We start from the raw sequence: 14,803 nt of genomic DNA on the forward strand, positions 1-14,803 counted from the left end.
TAAAAAGCTCAGGGAACCAAGTTAAGGAATAAAAAAGCCCAGAAGTGATTCATTATGCTGGGACCGAAAGGGAAGCTCCATAGGCTGGAGCTTCTGAGGAGGCACTTGAATTCCATTAGCCCAGCTTTCTGGAGGATGACAAACAACAAATACTGGCTGTGGGGTAAGAGAGGGTGGTAATACATTAAACAGAACACAGGGGGCAGTACAGTTTTAGTTTAAATCCTGGTTTTGCCATCTACTATTTATTTACTTTTTTTGAGATACAGTCTCGCTCTGTCGCTCAGGCTGGAGAGCTGTGGCACGGTCTCTGCTCCCCGCTGCCTCCTGGGTTCAAGTGATTCTCTTGCCTCAAGCCTCCACCACTGTGCCTGGCTAATTTTTGTATTTTAAATAGAGACAGGGTTTCACCATGTTGGCCAGGCTGGTCTTGAACTTCTGACCTCAGGTGATCTGCCTGCCTCAGTCTCCCAAATACTATTATCTTGGTGATCTTAGGAAATTTACTTAATCTCTCTGAGTCTCATCAGTAAAAAGTGGTCAATAACAATACCTAGGTCAGAAGATTAAATGAGCAGATTAACTTTCTGGCTCATAGTAAGCATTGAAAAAATGTAAGCATCCCTTGTTATTGTTGTTATTAGTATATCAGCTACCATACCTAAAAAATAATGCCAAGGTCAAACCAGAACCAGATCTCTTGAATGGGCTAAACGACAGAGCAGAGTGGCCACAGACACAACAGACCACTGTGTGGAGCTGGAATGCTATGGAGATGGAATGCGACTGGCTGGAATGTGTGCTGGGAGGTGGAGAGATCAGTGCTGTCTTCTTTCTAAAGACATTCAGATACTTGAGTGCTCCGTATCTACTAAGCAGCAAGTTGAGTCTGACATTTTTAAGATGCTTATGGTCATAAATTAATTTAGGCCTATAGGCATATTGGAATTACAAGAAGAAGAAATGGAAAACAGAAGTCAGGGCCAGGGGTTCGATTTCTCAGTATCATCATGCCGCAGGCTGAGCTGCTGATGTGGGAAAGGTGGGTAGCTTGAAGAGGATGGGCTGGTACACTGATGCTGTCTGCAAGGCTCCATTATACCTCTAAGGGCAGCTAGGCTGTTTCCCCTCCCGACTCCAGAGGGCCCCACTCACCATCACAGTCAAAGAGCGCAAACACCACATCACACACGTGGTCTGAGAGCTCCACTTTAGCCACTGTCCTGGCCACCTGCTGCATGGTCACTGAAAAAAGAAAGAGGTGCATTAGCACAGCAGAGGGACTTTCATTTTGCTTTCTCTGATTCAGGGGATAAAACAACTCAGTCATAATACAAGTTTTCAACTGCATTTAAGTCACATTTCAGAAAATGGTAAGCTAGGCCGGCCACAGTGGCTCACACCTGTAATTCCAGCACTTTGGGAGGCCGAGGAGGGTGGATAGCCTGAGGCCAGGAGCTCAAGACCAGCCTGGCCAAGATGGTGAAACCCTGTCTCTACTAAAAATACAAACAATTAGCCGGGCATGGTAGCAGGCGCCTGTAGTCCCAGCTACTTGGGAGCCTGAGGCAGAGAATTGCTTGAACCCGAGAGGTGGAGGCTGCAGTGAGCCGAGATCATGCCACTGCTCTCCAGCCTGGGAGAGCGAGACTCCGTTTCAAAAAAAAAAAAAAAAAAAATGATAATTGAGTTTTTATTCATAACCTCCATAACCTCCCTCCTTTTCACCTCAGGTTCTGTTCTTTTCTACTGCTGCTACACTTTAGGAGGTATATATAGTTAATTAAGAATGCCTAGGCTGGCCAGGCGCAGTGGCTCACACCTGTAATCCCAGCACTTTGGGAGGCTGAGGCAGGTGGATCACCTGAGATCAGAGTTCGAGACCAGTCTGGCCAACATGGTGAAACCCCGTCTGTACCAAAGATACAAAAAATTAGCTGGGCATGGTGGTGGGCGCCTGTAATCCCAACTACTCAGGAGGCCGAGGCAGGAGAATCACATGAACATAGGAGGCAGAGGTTGCAGTGGTTCATCCTTATAATCCCAGCACTTTGGGAGGCTGGGGGGAGCAGATTGCTTGAGCTCACGAGTTCGAGACGAGCATGAGCAACATGGCGAAACCCTGTCTCTACCAAAAATGCAAAAAATTAGCCCAGCATGGTAGCGCACACCAGCTACTTGGGAGGCTGAGGTGGGAGGATAGCTTGAGCCCAAGAGGCAGAGGTTTCAGTGACCTGAGATGGCGCCACTGTACTCCAGCCTGTGCAACAGAGTGAGACACTGTCTCAAAAAATAAAAAGTGCCTGATATTCAATTTATAGACAGAAAATAGATTAGAGATTATCATGGGCTGAGGGGAGTGGGGAGTTAGTGCTTTATGTATACAGAATTTCTGTCTGGGGTGATGGAAACATTTTGAAAATAGTGATGATGGTTGTACAACATTGTGAATGTAATTAATGTAATTCCACTGACTTGTATATTTAAAAATGGTTATAATGGCACATTTTATGCCATATATATTTTTGTATATTTTATATATATATTTATAGAAATATATAAATGGGGGTGAGAACAAGGAGGCTTGTCTGTGGTGTGAGTACACTAAGGCTTCACGCCTCGGTGGCTGATTGACAGCTAAGTGCCTGCACAGTGAGCCCTCCTTGCCCAGCTCTGTCCCTCTTCCCTACTGGTTTTGCACCAGACTTCTTCCAACTGAGTCCATTGGGATATGCACTGGCCCTTGTCTTAGTAGTTCAGGATGCATATCTTTCTTTTTGTTTTGAGACAGAGTCTTACTCTGTCCACCAGACTGGAGTGCAGTGGCGCGATCTCAGCTCACTGTAACTGCTGCCTTCCAGGTTCAAGCGATTCTCCTGCTTCAGCCTCCTGAGTAGCTGGGACTACTGGTGCCCGCCACCATGCCTGGCTAATTTTTATATTTTTAGTAGAGACGGAGTTTCACCATATTGGCCAGGGTGGTCTCGAACTCCTGACCTCAGGTGATCTGCCCACCTCGGCCTCTCAAAGTGCTGGGATTACAGGCGTGAGCCACTGCACCCAGCGTGCCTGGCCAATAGTTCAGGATGCCTATCTTTCTTTAAAAATATATATATTTTTAGACCTCAGCAAAAAATCACTTTTCTCTTGCCGTTTTCTCTTTCCCTGACATTTACTGTCAAACACTAGCAATTATGTTAGAATTGGGTTCTCATGAAAGACAAGACAGGAAGGACCAGGCAATTTCCACCGCCTTCTCTCTCATTTATCCTCAAACCTGGTCTAGCTACACCTATAAATCATGTTATTGCATCTGGACACATTCTTAAGTGAGGTAAAATGAGGGAAAGAAAAGGATTAATTTCCATTTATGCTGGTAATGAAGAGCTCTCTATAATCATCACATTAGATTCATCCAGAAGCCAAGTGAACTTAAACTAGAACCAGAGTGCCTTGTTTATTGCATTCCTACGATTTCAGTTTCTGTTATCAGCCCATCTTGTCATTTTTATTCACATTTGATCTTTCACTTTGCCTCTATAACCTCCACATATTCACCTGATATGGTTTAGATTTGTGTCCCCACCCAAATCTTATGTCAAATTGTAATTCCCAGGCCAGGCGTGGTGGCTCACACCTGTAATCCCAGCACTTTGGGAGGCCAAGGCAGGTGGATCACCTGAGGTCAGGAGTTTGAGACCAGTCTGGCCAACATGGTGAAACCCTGCCTCTACTAAAATAAATACAAAAATTAGCTGTGCATGGTGGTGCGCCCCTATAGTCCGAGCTACTCAGGAGGCTGAGGCAGGAGAATTGCCTGAACCTGGGAGGCGGAGGTTGCAGTGAGCCAAGATTGTGCCACTGCTCTCCAGCCTCCGTTACAGAGCAAGACTCGGTCTCATAAAAACAAAACAAAAACAAAAACAAAACAAAAAAAACCCCAAAAAAACAAAAACAAATGGTAATCCCCAGTGTTGGAGGAGGGGCCTGGTGGGAGGTGACTGGATCGTTGGGGCAGATTTCCCCCTTGCTGTTCTCATGATAGTGAGCGAGTTCTCATGAGATCTCGTTGTTTAAGTGTGTGGCACCTCCCACCTGTCTCTCTTCCTCCTGCTCTGGCCATGTGAGACGTGCCTCCTTCCTCTTCACTTTCCACCAGGATTATAAGTTTCCTGAGGCCTCCTCAGCCATGCTTCCTGTACAGCCTGTGGAACTGTGAGCCAATTAAGCCTCTTTTCTTTATAAATTACCCAGTCTCAGGTAGTTCTTTATAGCAATGCAAGAATTAATTAATACATCACCACAGTGCCCCCAACATCAGCAGATGCAAATACCGGAGCAATGCAGAGGAGCAAGGTGACGCGCTAGAAAACAACGTTTGGAGTAACGGGACCTGGGCTCCAGTTCTGGCTCCACCACCAATGTGCTATGTGACCCGGATGGAGTCACTTGATCTCTTTAGATTTAATTTTCTCATGTTCAAGTGGAGGGATGCACCAGACAACTGCTGAGGCAGCTTACTAGCACAAAGAAGAGTTTATTGGTGTCATCTAGAATCTGAGGGTGGCGATGGGGTGGAAATATACCATCTTTTCTCCGAGGATCTGAGTTAGGGTGAAGAAGAAACTAACATTCCTTGGTACTAAAAGACTGAAGTATAAGATACTGTGGTGGATATTCATGAGATGTGTGTTGGGAAATCTATAAGACTGTAGAGCTCTAGAGTTTAGAAATGTAGCCTCACAAATCTAGATACTTGATTTGGCTCAGGAAGAACTTATTCCTGCTAACTACACTGTCCACAGAAGGAACAGAAATCAGGCCAATTTGCAATGAGAATAGTAACTGTTAAGAGAACTACAATGATGACAGCTGGTCATTATACTTCTCAGTAGGAAAGCTACTAAGGAAACTCCATTCACCTCAGAAGATTAACCTCAAAAGATTACTCAGTGAAAACAGAATGAGATCAGAAGGAACTGAAAGCGATCAAACTGTGATTGCCTACAGCTCTCCTCTTCGCCACCACAGAAATGTGTCCTGAGAAGGGGATCAGAACCTGTTCTGTATTAGATACACATGAACACTTTCTGTTAACCATTCTTTTTTCTGCATTTCGTATCAACCTTAAGCTTCTAACTTCCTTTTCTCTTTCCCAGTTCTTCCATTCTCTCAGGGCACAGCCTTCTGCAATTGTCTTGATATTTCAAGTACTCATCTTCTCCCAATGAAGATGGTGCCCTTTCCTGTAAATAAACCATTAATTAAATAATACTCAAGGATGTCAGTGAGAGCTCTTGACAATTTCTAGTGAGAGGCTCATTAAACTGGTATTAAGTGGCTGTAGAACAGGGACTTCTGGAGTCCTCCAGCTAGAATGCCTCATTACAGATGCCATCTCTTCACAGAAAGTTATAGATTATGTTCCATCTCACATGGAGAGGGCTCTGGTGTCCTTCCTACCATAGGAAGAAGAACTAGGGCTGCTAAATTATTGTAGCCCAAACCACTGGGATGTTAGCCAGCAAACAGCCTAGCTGGGGTCCCCTTTCATGGTACAAGATCCTCATTATAGGCCCCTGGGGTATGAATCAGAGTCGTGAAGGAAGCCAACATTTAACTAGCTGGTGAGCTGTCAAACTAGGAGCACCTGGGATGAGTGGGATGACAGCAGATTACAAGCCGAGTGCTTGACAGCTGGTCCTGAGAGTTGGTTCATTCATATTTGCTTCCAATATCTCTGAATCCAAAGCCATAAACCACAGCAAGCAGAACAGGTTTTCCTCCCACGTCTTGACTTTTCTATGCAGACCAGTTATTGGTACTGGAATTCTGGCCTCCCTATTTGATGACGCTAACTGATTGATGGTTGGGATTCCAGTTCCCGATCTGAAAGATGGCTACAGGGAGCATGAAGGCACCCCAGTGAAGGCCTAGCTTTCTAAATACCACGTATTTTTGTACAAATCTGGCTCAGCTGCCTGAACAATGGGTTTAAGCGCGATTGGGTGATTCCTATTAGATTGGGATGGGACAGAATTTGTAGAGGTGGGCTCAACTGGTACTCAAAAATCTGGCACCATCTGGCTTTTTGCAAAGTCCAGGCAGAATCTGAGTTGTGTCAGGTCCCCAATTTACTCTCTGGCATGATTCATGACTAGCCATTTCAACAGTAGAAAGAAACCCTGAGTTTGTGTGACATAATATCAGAAACTACATACATAAATCTATTCACCACAATAGTTAAACAGAAGAGCTCTGGAGTGATGTGAGCCCAAATGTCCACATGGAACCAGAGAATCTTAGAACTGGAAGATACCTCAGAGGAAATGTGAAGTGAAATAATTTGCCCAGGGTCACAATGCTAGATGGTAACAGAGCTGGGTCTCAAATTTTGGCTGATGCTCTTTCCCTATACACACTGGGTCTACATGATCCCTTCCATATACGGACAATATCAATTCCTCCATGAATCTGTCACCCTAAGGAGAAAGGGTTTAGATTAAAGAAAAGTCACCTGAGAAATACTCAAGTCCTTTTGGTGAGGGATGAATAATTGAGTAACTGGGAGTTGTGAGGCGCCAGCATTAATTATAGGTTGGCCGTGGATCTGACTACCCCTACAGTGGAAGACACTGAGTATTCCCTAGGAACTCACACCGACAATTTTAGGGACAACTTAAAAAGTGTATTCAACAGCAATCCAATGAAAAGCACATGTAACAAACGTGGCCCTGGGAGTTTTTCTCCACAGCCGCCTCTGATGCACAGATACAGCTTCAGGCAGCATGACCCAGTTAGGAGCTACCCGCCTCTTCCTAATGCAAAGGTATTTGGAAAGGAGGTGAGACAAGTTGGGCTGACAGTCTCTAAGCTGTGTGGTGGCCATGTACTATTCCTGCCTTACCGGACTGCAGTGGAGAAAAAAAAAACTGGCTGGTGATGGCCAAGGTTAAGTGAGGGGAGATGGTTCTGCTTCAGCCCTGGAAATGCTGACAGAGATGTCTTGTTTTCTTTTTTTTTTTGAGACGGAGTCTCGCTCTGTTGCCCAGGCTGCAGTGCAGTGGCTCAATCTTGGCTCACTGCAAGCTCCGCCTCCCAGGTTCATGCCATTCTCTTGCCTCAGCCTCCCAAGTAGCTGGGACTACAGGCGCCCGCCACCTCGCCTGGCTAGTTTTTTGTATTTTTTAGTAGAGAGAGGGTTTCACCATGTTAGCCAGGATGGTCTTGATCTCCTGACCTCGTGATCCGCCTGTCTCGGCCTCCCAAAGTGCTGGGATTACAGGCTTGAGCCACTGCACCCGGCCGTCTTGTTTTCTTAAGTCCATCCCTAGATGGCTTTGGGTGGAACAAAGGGGAGGATATTTCCTTGAATAGCATGTGTCCTGTCTTTTGTATCTTCTTCCATGATCTTCTGTTAATGCAAACACACATTTTAACCTAGTTCTGGGGTGAGGGGAGGGGAAAGGACAACATTTAGGAGAACTAACAATTTAAGGAGCCAAGAGCAATGCAGTCTACGAGTAACGGAAATTATAACAATTCCTTGTTCTGCACGGTGTTCTTAGGCCCTATGCCCTTTGACCCCCTGTGTACTCAGGCTGCCTGACTGTCATGATGCTGCTAGTCCTAGCTCCTAACTTCCAGGACACACCACAGAGAAGATCTGTTTTCTGAGCCTCAGAGCATCCTCCCAAATGATGGCTTCAATGGGCTTACATGCTTAATTTGGTACAAACTGACTTGGCAGTAACATTTATTGCCATTGTCTAGTATTGTGTCTAGGTTTATTAAAAATCCCCATCACATCTTGTCCACAAAGGGCTAGCATTTCTGCAAGCACCATTAGGTAGTCAATGATTTCAGCTGACACACCCATGGGACAATCACAGTTTAGTGGAGAAGACTGTGTATATATCCACCTATACACACATACACACACACACATATTAAGATGAAGAAATACGTAGAAGAGATATCAGATATATTAATACACACATATGGGATATAATGGAATAGTGTGTATTTGGTAGGAGTTACATTTTGGATCTGAATTCTTTTTTTTTTTTGAGACGGAGTCTCGCTCTGTCACCCAGGCTGGAGTGCAGTGGTGCAATCTCAGCTCATTGCAACCTTGCCTCCCGGGTTTAAGTGATTCTCCTGCCTCAGTCTCCCTAGTAGCTGGGATTACAGGGGCCCGCCACCACGCCTGGCTAATTTTTTGTTTTTTTCAGTAGAGAGAGGGTTTCGTCATGTTGGCCAGGCTGGTCTCAAACTCCTGACCTCAGGTGATCTGCCCACCTCGACCTCCCAAAGTGCTGGGATTACAGGCGTGAGCCACCATGCCCGGCCTGTATCTGAATTCTAAAGGGGAAAAGAGACCAACTGCACATGTATGGTAGTGGGTGAAGTGGGGTGGGAGTTTCTGTTTGAACACAGTATTAAAAGCAGGAAGGAGTGCTAAGGCCTCATTAGAGAGTTAGAACAGAAGGTGCAGGGGGCAAGTACATTAGAAGAAATCTTACAGAGGACTAGTGAAGTCTCCTTGCAAGAAAGCCTTTAAAACAGGCCAAGCGTGGTGGCTCATGCCTGTAATCCCAGCACTTTGGGAGGCCAAGGCAGGCAGATTAGTTGAGCGCAGGAGTTCGAGACCAGACTGGCCAACATGGCGAAACCATATCTCTACTAAAAATACAAAATTAGCCAGGCCTGGTGGCACACGCCTGTAATTCCAGCTACTCAGGAGGCTGAGGCAAGAGATTCACTTGAGCCCAGGAGGCAGAGGTTGCAGTGAGCTGAGATGGCGCCACTGCACTCCAGCCTGGGCAACAGAGCAAGACTCTCTCCAATATTAACTTGCTTTTCCCTTTCACACTGTTTAAATATTCATTCTCTTAGCTTTATTTTAAAAAGTTGTTTTTACTTAGGACAGGTGCGGTGGCTCACGCTTACAATCCTAGTGGTTTGGGAGGCCAAGAATTTGAGACCAGCCTGGGCAATAGAGGAAGACCTCATCGCTACGAAAAATTTTAAAAAACATTAGTTGGGCATGGTGGTGTGCTCCCGCAGTCCTAGCTACTTGGGCAACTGAGGCGGGAGGATTACCTGAGCCCAGGAGTTCAAGTCTGCAGTGAGTCGACAGATCAAGACTCTGTCTCAAAAAACAAACAAACAAAAGATGTTTTTGATTAGCTAATATATTAATCTGCTTCAAAATCTGAATGGTACAAAAGGGGTGAAGTCTCTCCCCCAGCCTTATACCCCAGTCACCCAGTCGTTCAGAGACAATCAATATCACCAGTTTCCCCAGAAATATTCTGTCCACATAAAATCAAACATTTACTCTTCGCTTCTTCCCTTTTCCCACAAAATGGTGGTGTACTAAATATTGTTTTGCTTTACTCTAACAACATATCTTAGAAATAATTCCAGGTGGACATGAGCAGCTTCCTTCAACAGCTGCATAGTATTCCACTGACAGGATGGATCATAATTTACTTATTTAACCAGTTCCTTATTTACTCTTATCTCTGTCTTGAGAATAAGGTACCTTTTCCCCTTCTCTTTAAAAAATTATTTCCTTGGTGCTCTATGGGGGTCAGCTACAACAGAGTCTGAGTCTCTGATGGCTAAACTGAGAGCAACTGATATATTTAAATTCGGTTTGTTGAAATTAAAGACTAAATAGTCACCTTTACCAGTGTCTTTTTTGTTTGTTTTTTTGAGACAGGGCCTTGGTTCTGTTGCTCAGGCTAGAGTGCTGTGGCAAGATCATGGCTCACTGCAACTTCTGCCTCCTGGGCTCCTGATCCTCCCGCCTCAGCCTCCCTGGTAACTGGGACTACAAGTGTGGATTATACCACACCTGGCTAGTTTTCGCATTTTTAAAAAATTTTATTTTAAATTTTTTTTTGTTTTAATTAAGACAGGGTCTTGGTCTGTTGCTCAGGCTGGAGTGCAGTAGTGAGGGCACGGCTCACTGCAGCCTCAACATCCTGGGCTCAAATGATCCTCCCTCCTAAGCCTCCAAAGTAGCTAGGACTACAGGCTCGCACCACCATGCCTGGCTAATTTTTGTATTTTTTGTAGAGATGGGGTTTCACCATGTTGCCCAGGCTGGTCTTGAACGCCTGGGCTCAAGCGAACCACCCACCTTGGCCTCCCAAAGTTCTGGGATTACAGGCTATGAGCCAATGGGCCCGGCCACAATGTCTTATTAAACATTCCCAGGGCTTCTCAAGGTAGTAAACCTCTTAAGGTAGTAAACCCCCAAAGAAGCAATGCTTATAATAAATATTCCTCTCTATACTTTCCCAATATTGATGTAATTCTAGTAACCATTCTTTTTCTGATCTTTTTCTCAGTGGGATGTAATGTTGGCTGATTTTGTCTTTCCTTATCTATTTATGTGGATGCTTTAACAGTTTATCCTACCCCCATCTCTTCTCTTTGTGATGGTAATTATGAATCCCCAAAGCAGCTCTCCTCCTCCTTAGGGCACTTACCTAATTTTACTAAATCACAATATATTCAAAGTGATAATAAGCCAGAATCAATCTTTAGAATTGCTAAGTGACTTTAAATTTGGGAAAATAAACCAGGTCTCTGCAGAGAAAATGCCTCATAAAGCAAACATTTATTTCAGAATTTGAGCTTCCTTGCCTACATCATGAATAATTTTACTTTAAAAATTGATGACTCTGTCTTAAATGAATGGAATCCTGGCCAACACTCCTCTTCACATATAAATGTTTTTATCAAATGTAATGATGAAATGAAGTGCAAGAGCTTGCCTCCCACAAATTTTAAAAGAATTTATAAAATAGGAGCTTTTTTCCTGTTGGAATCTCTTCCTTACATGTCTTTGTGACACTCCTGCCTTCCTGCCATGTCTTTGCTGTCTGGGGGATGCTCTCCCCTACATTCTTGCTGTGAATTTGCCCAACTTTCTGCCATCACATAAAAGCATTGAGTCCTTGATATAATTCTCTAGGTCCTTCTAGCAGCAGTAGGTGCTAGGGTACTAATGAGAACCCTGGTGTGGAAGTTGCTGAACCTGAACTTCTGGTCTGTGATTTCAGCAAGTCATTTCCCTTCATGAATGTTAAAAACAATAAAGTAGGCTGGGCACGTCTGTAATCCCAACACTTTGGGAAGCTGAGCTGGGCAGATCACCCGAAGTCAGGAGTTCAAGACCAGCCTGGCCAACATGGTAAAACCCTGTCTCTACTAAAAATATAAAAACTAGCTGGGCGTGATAGCACGTGCCTGTAATCCCAGCTACCTGGGAGGCTGAGACAGAAGAATCGCTAGAACCCAGGAGGCGGAGGTTGTAGTGAGCTGAGATTACGCCACACACTCTAGCCTGGGTGACAGAGCAAGACTCTGTCTCAAAAAAACCAACCAACCAAACAAAAAACCAAAAAATAAAGTAAGGGTTTAAACAAAATGATTTCTAAGTTATCTTCCAGCCCTAAAATTTAAATCAGTTAAAATGTCCCTATCTTCAGAAGCTCTCGAATAAGAACACCAAAGGTATAGGTTTCTATAATGATGGCTGGTGTGCTGAGCAGAATTCTGAGGTGCCCCCTGCCCAGTATTCCCACCTTCTGGTCCACATATCCTGTGTAATCCCCTCTCCTCAAGTGGGCAGAACCTGTGACTACGATAATCCTGTGATGAGGTTACTGTATATGAGAAAGGTGAAGGGCTAGTCAGTCCTAGAACTACGTTATGTAAGAATCCATCTTAGCAGACTAAGGCGAGAGATTCCGTTGCTGGTTCTGAAGAAGTGAGCTGCCATGCTGTGAGGGGACTGGTGGCAAGGAGCTGTAGTCATCTGCTGAGAGCAATGACTGGCCAATAGCCAGCAAGGAAAAGGAATCCTTGGTCCTACAACTGAAAGGACTTGAATTCTGCCAACAGCAGGAAAGAACTTTGAAGAGGACCCTGAACTCCGGATGAAAATGAAGCCCCCACCAACAACACCGTGATTTCATCCTTGTTAAGATCCTGAGCAGAGAACCCAGCTATGCTGTGTTCACACTCTGAATCACATAAACTGGCCAGTGCGGAAGGCATTTATGATTTGGAATGTCTTTTTTTTTTTTTTTGGTGGGGGACGGAGTCTCGCTCTGTCGCCCAGGCTGGAGTACAGTCGCGTGATCTTGGTTCACTACAACCTCTGCCTCCGGGTTCAAGCAATTCTCCCACCTCAGCCTTCTGAGTAGCTGGGATTACAGGTGCCTGCCACCACACCAGGCTAATTTTTGTATATTTAGCAGAGACAGGGTTTCCCCATGTTGGCCAGGCTGGTCTTGAACTCCTGACTTCAGGTGATCTGCCTGCTTCAGCCTCCTAAAGTGCTGGGATTACAGGTGTGAGCCACTGTGCCCCGACAAGGCAATGTCTTTTTGAAGTTCCTCAACTGCTACTTTATATAGAGCTGCACTCATCCCTCATCCCCCGCCACCTTTTTTTTTTTTTGATACAGCTTCTCATTCTGTCACCCAGGCTGGAGTGCAGTGGCATGATCATAGCTCACTGTAGCCTCAACCTCCGGGACTCAAGTGATCCTCGTGCCTCAGCCTCTTGAGTATTTGGGACTAGAGGTGTGTGACACGATGCCTGACTAATTTTAAAGTATTTTTTGTAGAGACAGAGTCCCAACCTGGTCTGGAACTCCTCAGCCTCCCAAAGTGCTGGGATTACAGGGTTGTGCCACTGCCCCCAGCCTGCACTCATTCATTTTTTTTCTTCCCTGAGATAGAGTCTCGCTCTGTTGCCCAGGCTGGAGTGCAGTGGTGCAGTCTTGGCTCACTGTAACCTCTGCCTCCTGGGTTCAAGCAATTCTCCTGTTTCAGCCTCCCAAGTAGCTGGGATTACAGGTGGGTGCCACCATGACTGGCTAATTTTTGTATTTTTTTTTAGTAGAGACAGAGTTTCACCATGTTGACCAGGCTGTTCTCAAACTCCTGACCTCCTGATCCACCCGCTTTGGCCTCCCAAAGTGCTGGGATTACAGGGTTGTGCCACTGTGCCCACCCTGCACTCATTTTTTGATACAGTGCATTTTACAGAACCATCATTCTGTTTTACCTACTATACCAAACTCCATAAATTAGATCTTACAGGGAAACTAGCCAAGGTCTAATTAAGTTTTACATTTCCTAACAAGGAAATAAATTAAAACTGCCACACTTCTTTTGGGAATTCAAGTCTTGCACTTACTTCAAATGTACCTGACAATTATAAGTCAGTTCACTTTCACAAAGATTTCACATAGACAAGTTGGGTTAACAGTCTCTGTGAGGCCATAGATTTGAATATAATTTTAGGCTATGACATGTCACTTGAAACATTACTTCATTCAGTAAAAAGCTGGTTTAGTTATAATCATACAATTTCAAATCTGCATGAACCCTTAGAGATACTTAGAACTCCAACTTGAGGGTCAGAGAAGTGACCTGCTCAAGGAGTCAAAGGAAATTAATGACACGGGAAGGTGCTACAGTCCTAACACTCTTCCCCTCACTCTATGCTCTTACTAGAGTATTTCGTCATCCTTTGCAGGACCTGGAAAGGTACAGAATTAATTCATTTACATAACATAAACGAACATCTGTTTATATGAAGAATTGTTCTAGGCTCTGAATAGGACACAAAGATATAGAAAACATGGTTCAAGTCTTTGGGACTTTACAGTCTAATGAATCTCACTTCAATGCTGAAGATACCAGACATATCAATAGGGGTTAGATATTCCTAGGAACAGAGAACTCACTTAATAAAGGCTTCTGAAGGCAGAGATACCAATAATTTTTGGATGAATGATGAAACTTAGGAGAAGCTAGAAGCTTCAATCCTCATTAATAAGTATAAACAACTTAGAACTTCTAAGCTAATAAAAATGTCAAAAGTGACTTAAAAAAGCAGTAGATTGCACTTTCTCAAAGAGTAAGCCTTATCTAGTGCTTTTTTTTTTTTTTTTTTTTTTGACAGAGTGTCTCCCCTTTTCCCTGGGGTTGGGGCGTATTCCCGAGGTCTGAAGCCTCTAGCTTCTCCTTCCCGGGGTTTCGCCCCTTTCCTCCAGCCTCCCGAGATGCTGGGACTGAAGCCCACCACCACCATACCTTTGTTTTTGTATTTTTTTTTTGAGACAGAGTTTCACTCTTGTTGCACCCAGGCTGCATTCATGCCACGATCTCGGCTCCTCTGCCCCTCCGCCTCTGGGGTTCCCAGCTTGATTCTCCTGCCTCCTCATGAGATATCTGATTCAGCGTACACCACCCGCAGCCGGCTAATTTTATATTTTAAGTAGAGCGGGGGTTTCCTCCATGTTGGTGAGGCTGCAGTCTCAACTCCCGGCCTCAGGTGATCAGCCCACCTTGGCCTCCCCAAAGTAAAAATTTGGGATTATAGGCGTGAGCCACCGCGCCCGGCCGTTTTTTGTATTTTTTAGTAGAGACGGGGTTTCACCGCGTTAGCCAGGATGGTCTCGATCTCCTGACTTCGTGATCCGCCTGTCTCGGCCTCCCAAAGTGCTAGGATTACAGGCTTGAGTTACTGTGCCCGGCTGGTGCTTTTTTTTTTAAGGGTGATTTAAAACAAACAAAAAAAAACCTTTTTATGATGTTGCCATGTTGGTATAGGTTGTTTCCAGCCCCCTAATAAGATAAACAGGCAGAAGCAAGCCAGCACCTATGGGCTGAAAACCAGAACAGGCAGTTTGGTATAATTTTAATGTCAACCTAGTATATTAATATAGTATCTTTTTATTTTCATGATAACCCTGAAACAAGTA

At 44.6% G+C, this 14,803-nt stretch overlaps 1 protein-coding gene across 7 annotated transcripts in view; it reads right to left on the bottom strand.

Annotated features, from left to right (window-relative positions):
* The window catches only part of MICU1 (mitochondrial calcium uptake 1), a 264,855-nt gene that overhangs the window by 8,002 nt on the left and 242,050 nt on the right, over positions 1-14,803 (bottom strand). For all 7 annotated transcript variants that reach the window (XM_031652265.1, XM_031652264.1, XM_017962952.2 and 4 more), the window contains one exon: positions 1,156-1,245. In XM_031652265.1, the coding sequence (XP_031508125.1) occupies positions 1,156-1,245 (90 nt within the window). The remainder of the gene's footprint in view (positions 1-1,155; positions 1,246-14,803) is intronic.

This window comes from Papio anubis, chromosome 11 (genome assembly GCF_008728515.1).
Source record: "Papio anubis isolate 15944 chromosome 11, Panubis1.0, whole genome shotgun sequence".
Classification (NCBI taxonomy): Eukaryota; Metazoa; Chordata; class Mammalia; order Primates; family Cercopithecidae; genus Papio; species Papio anubis.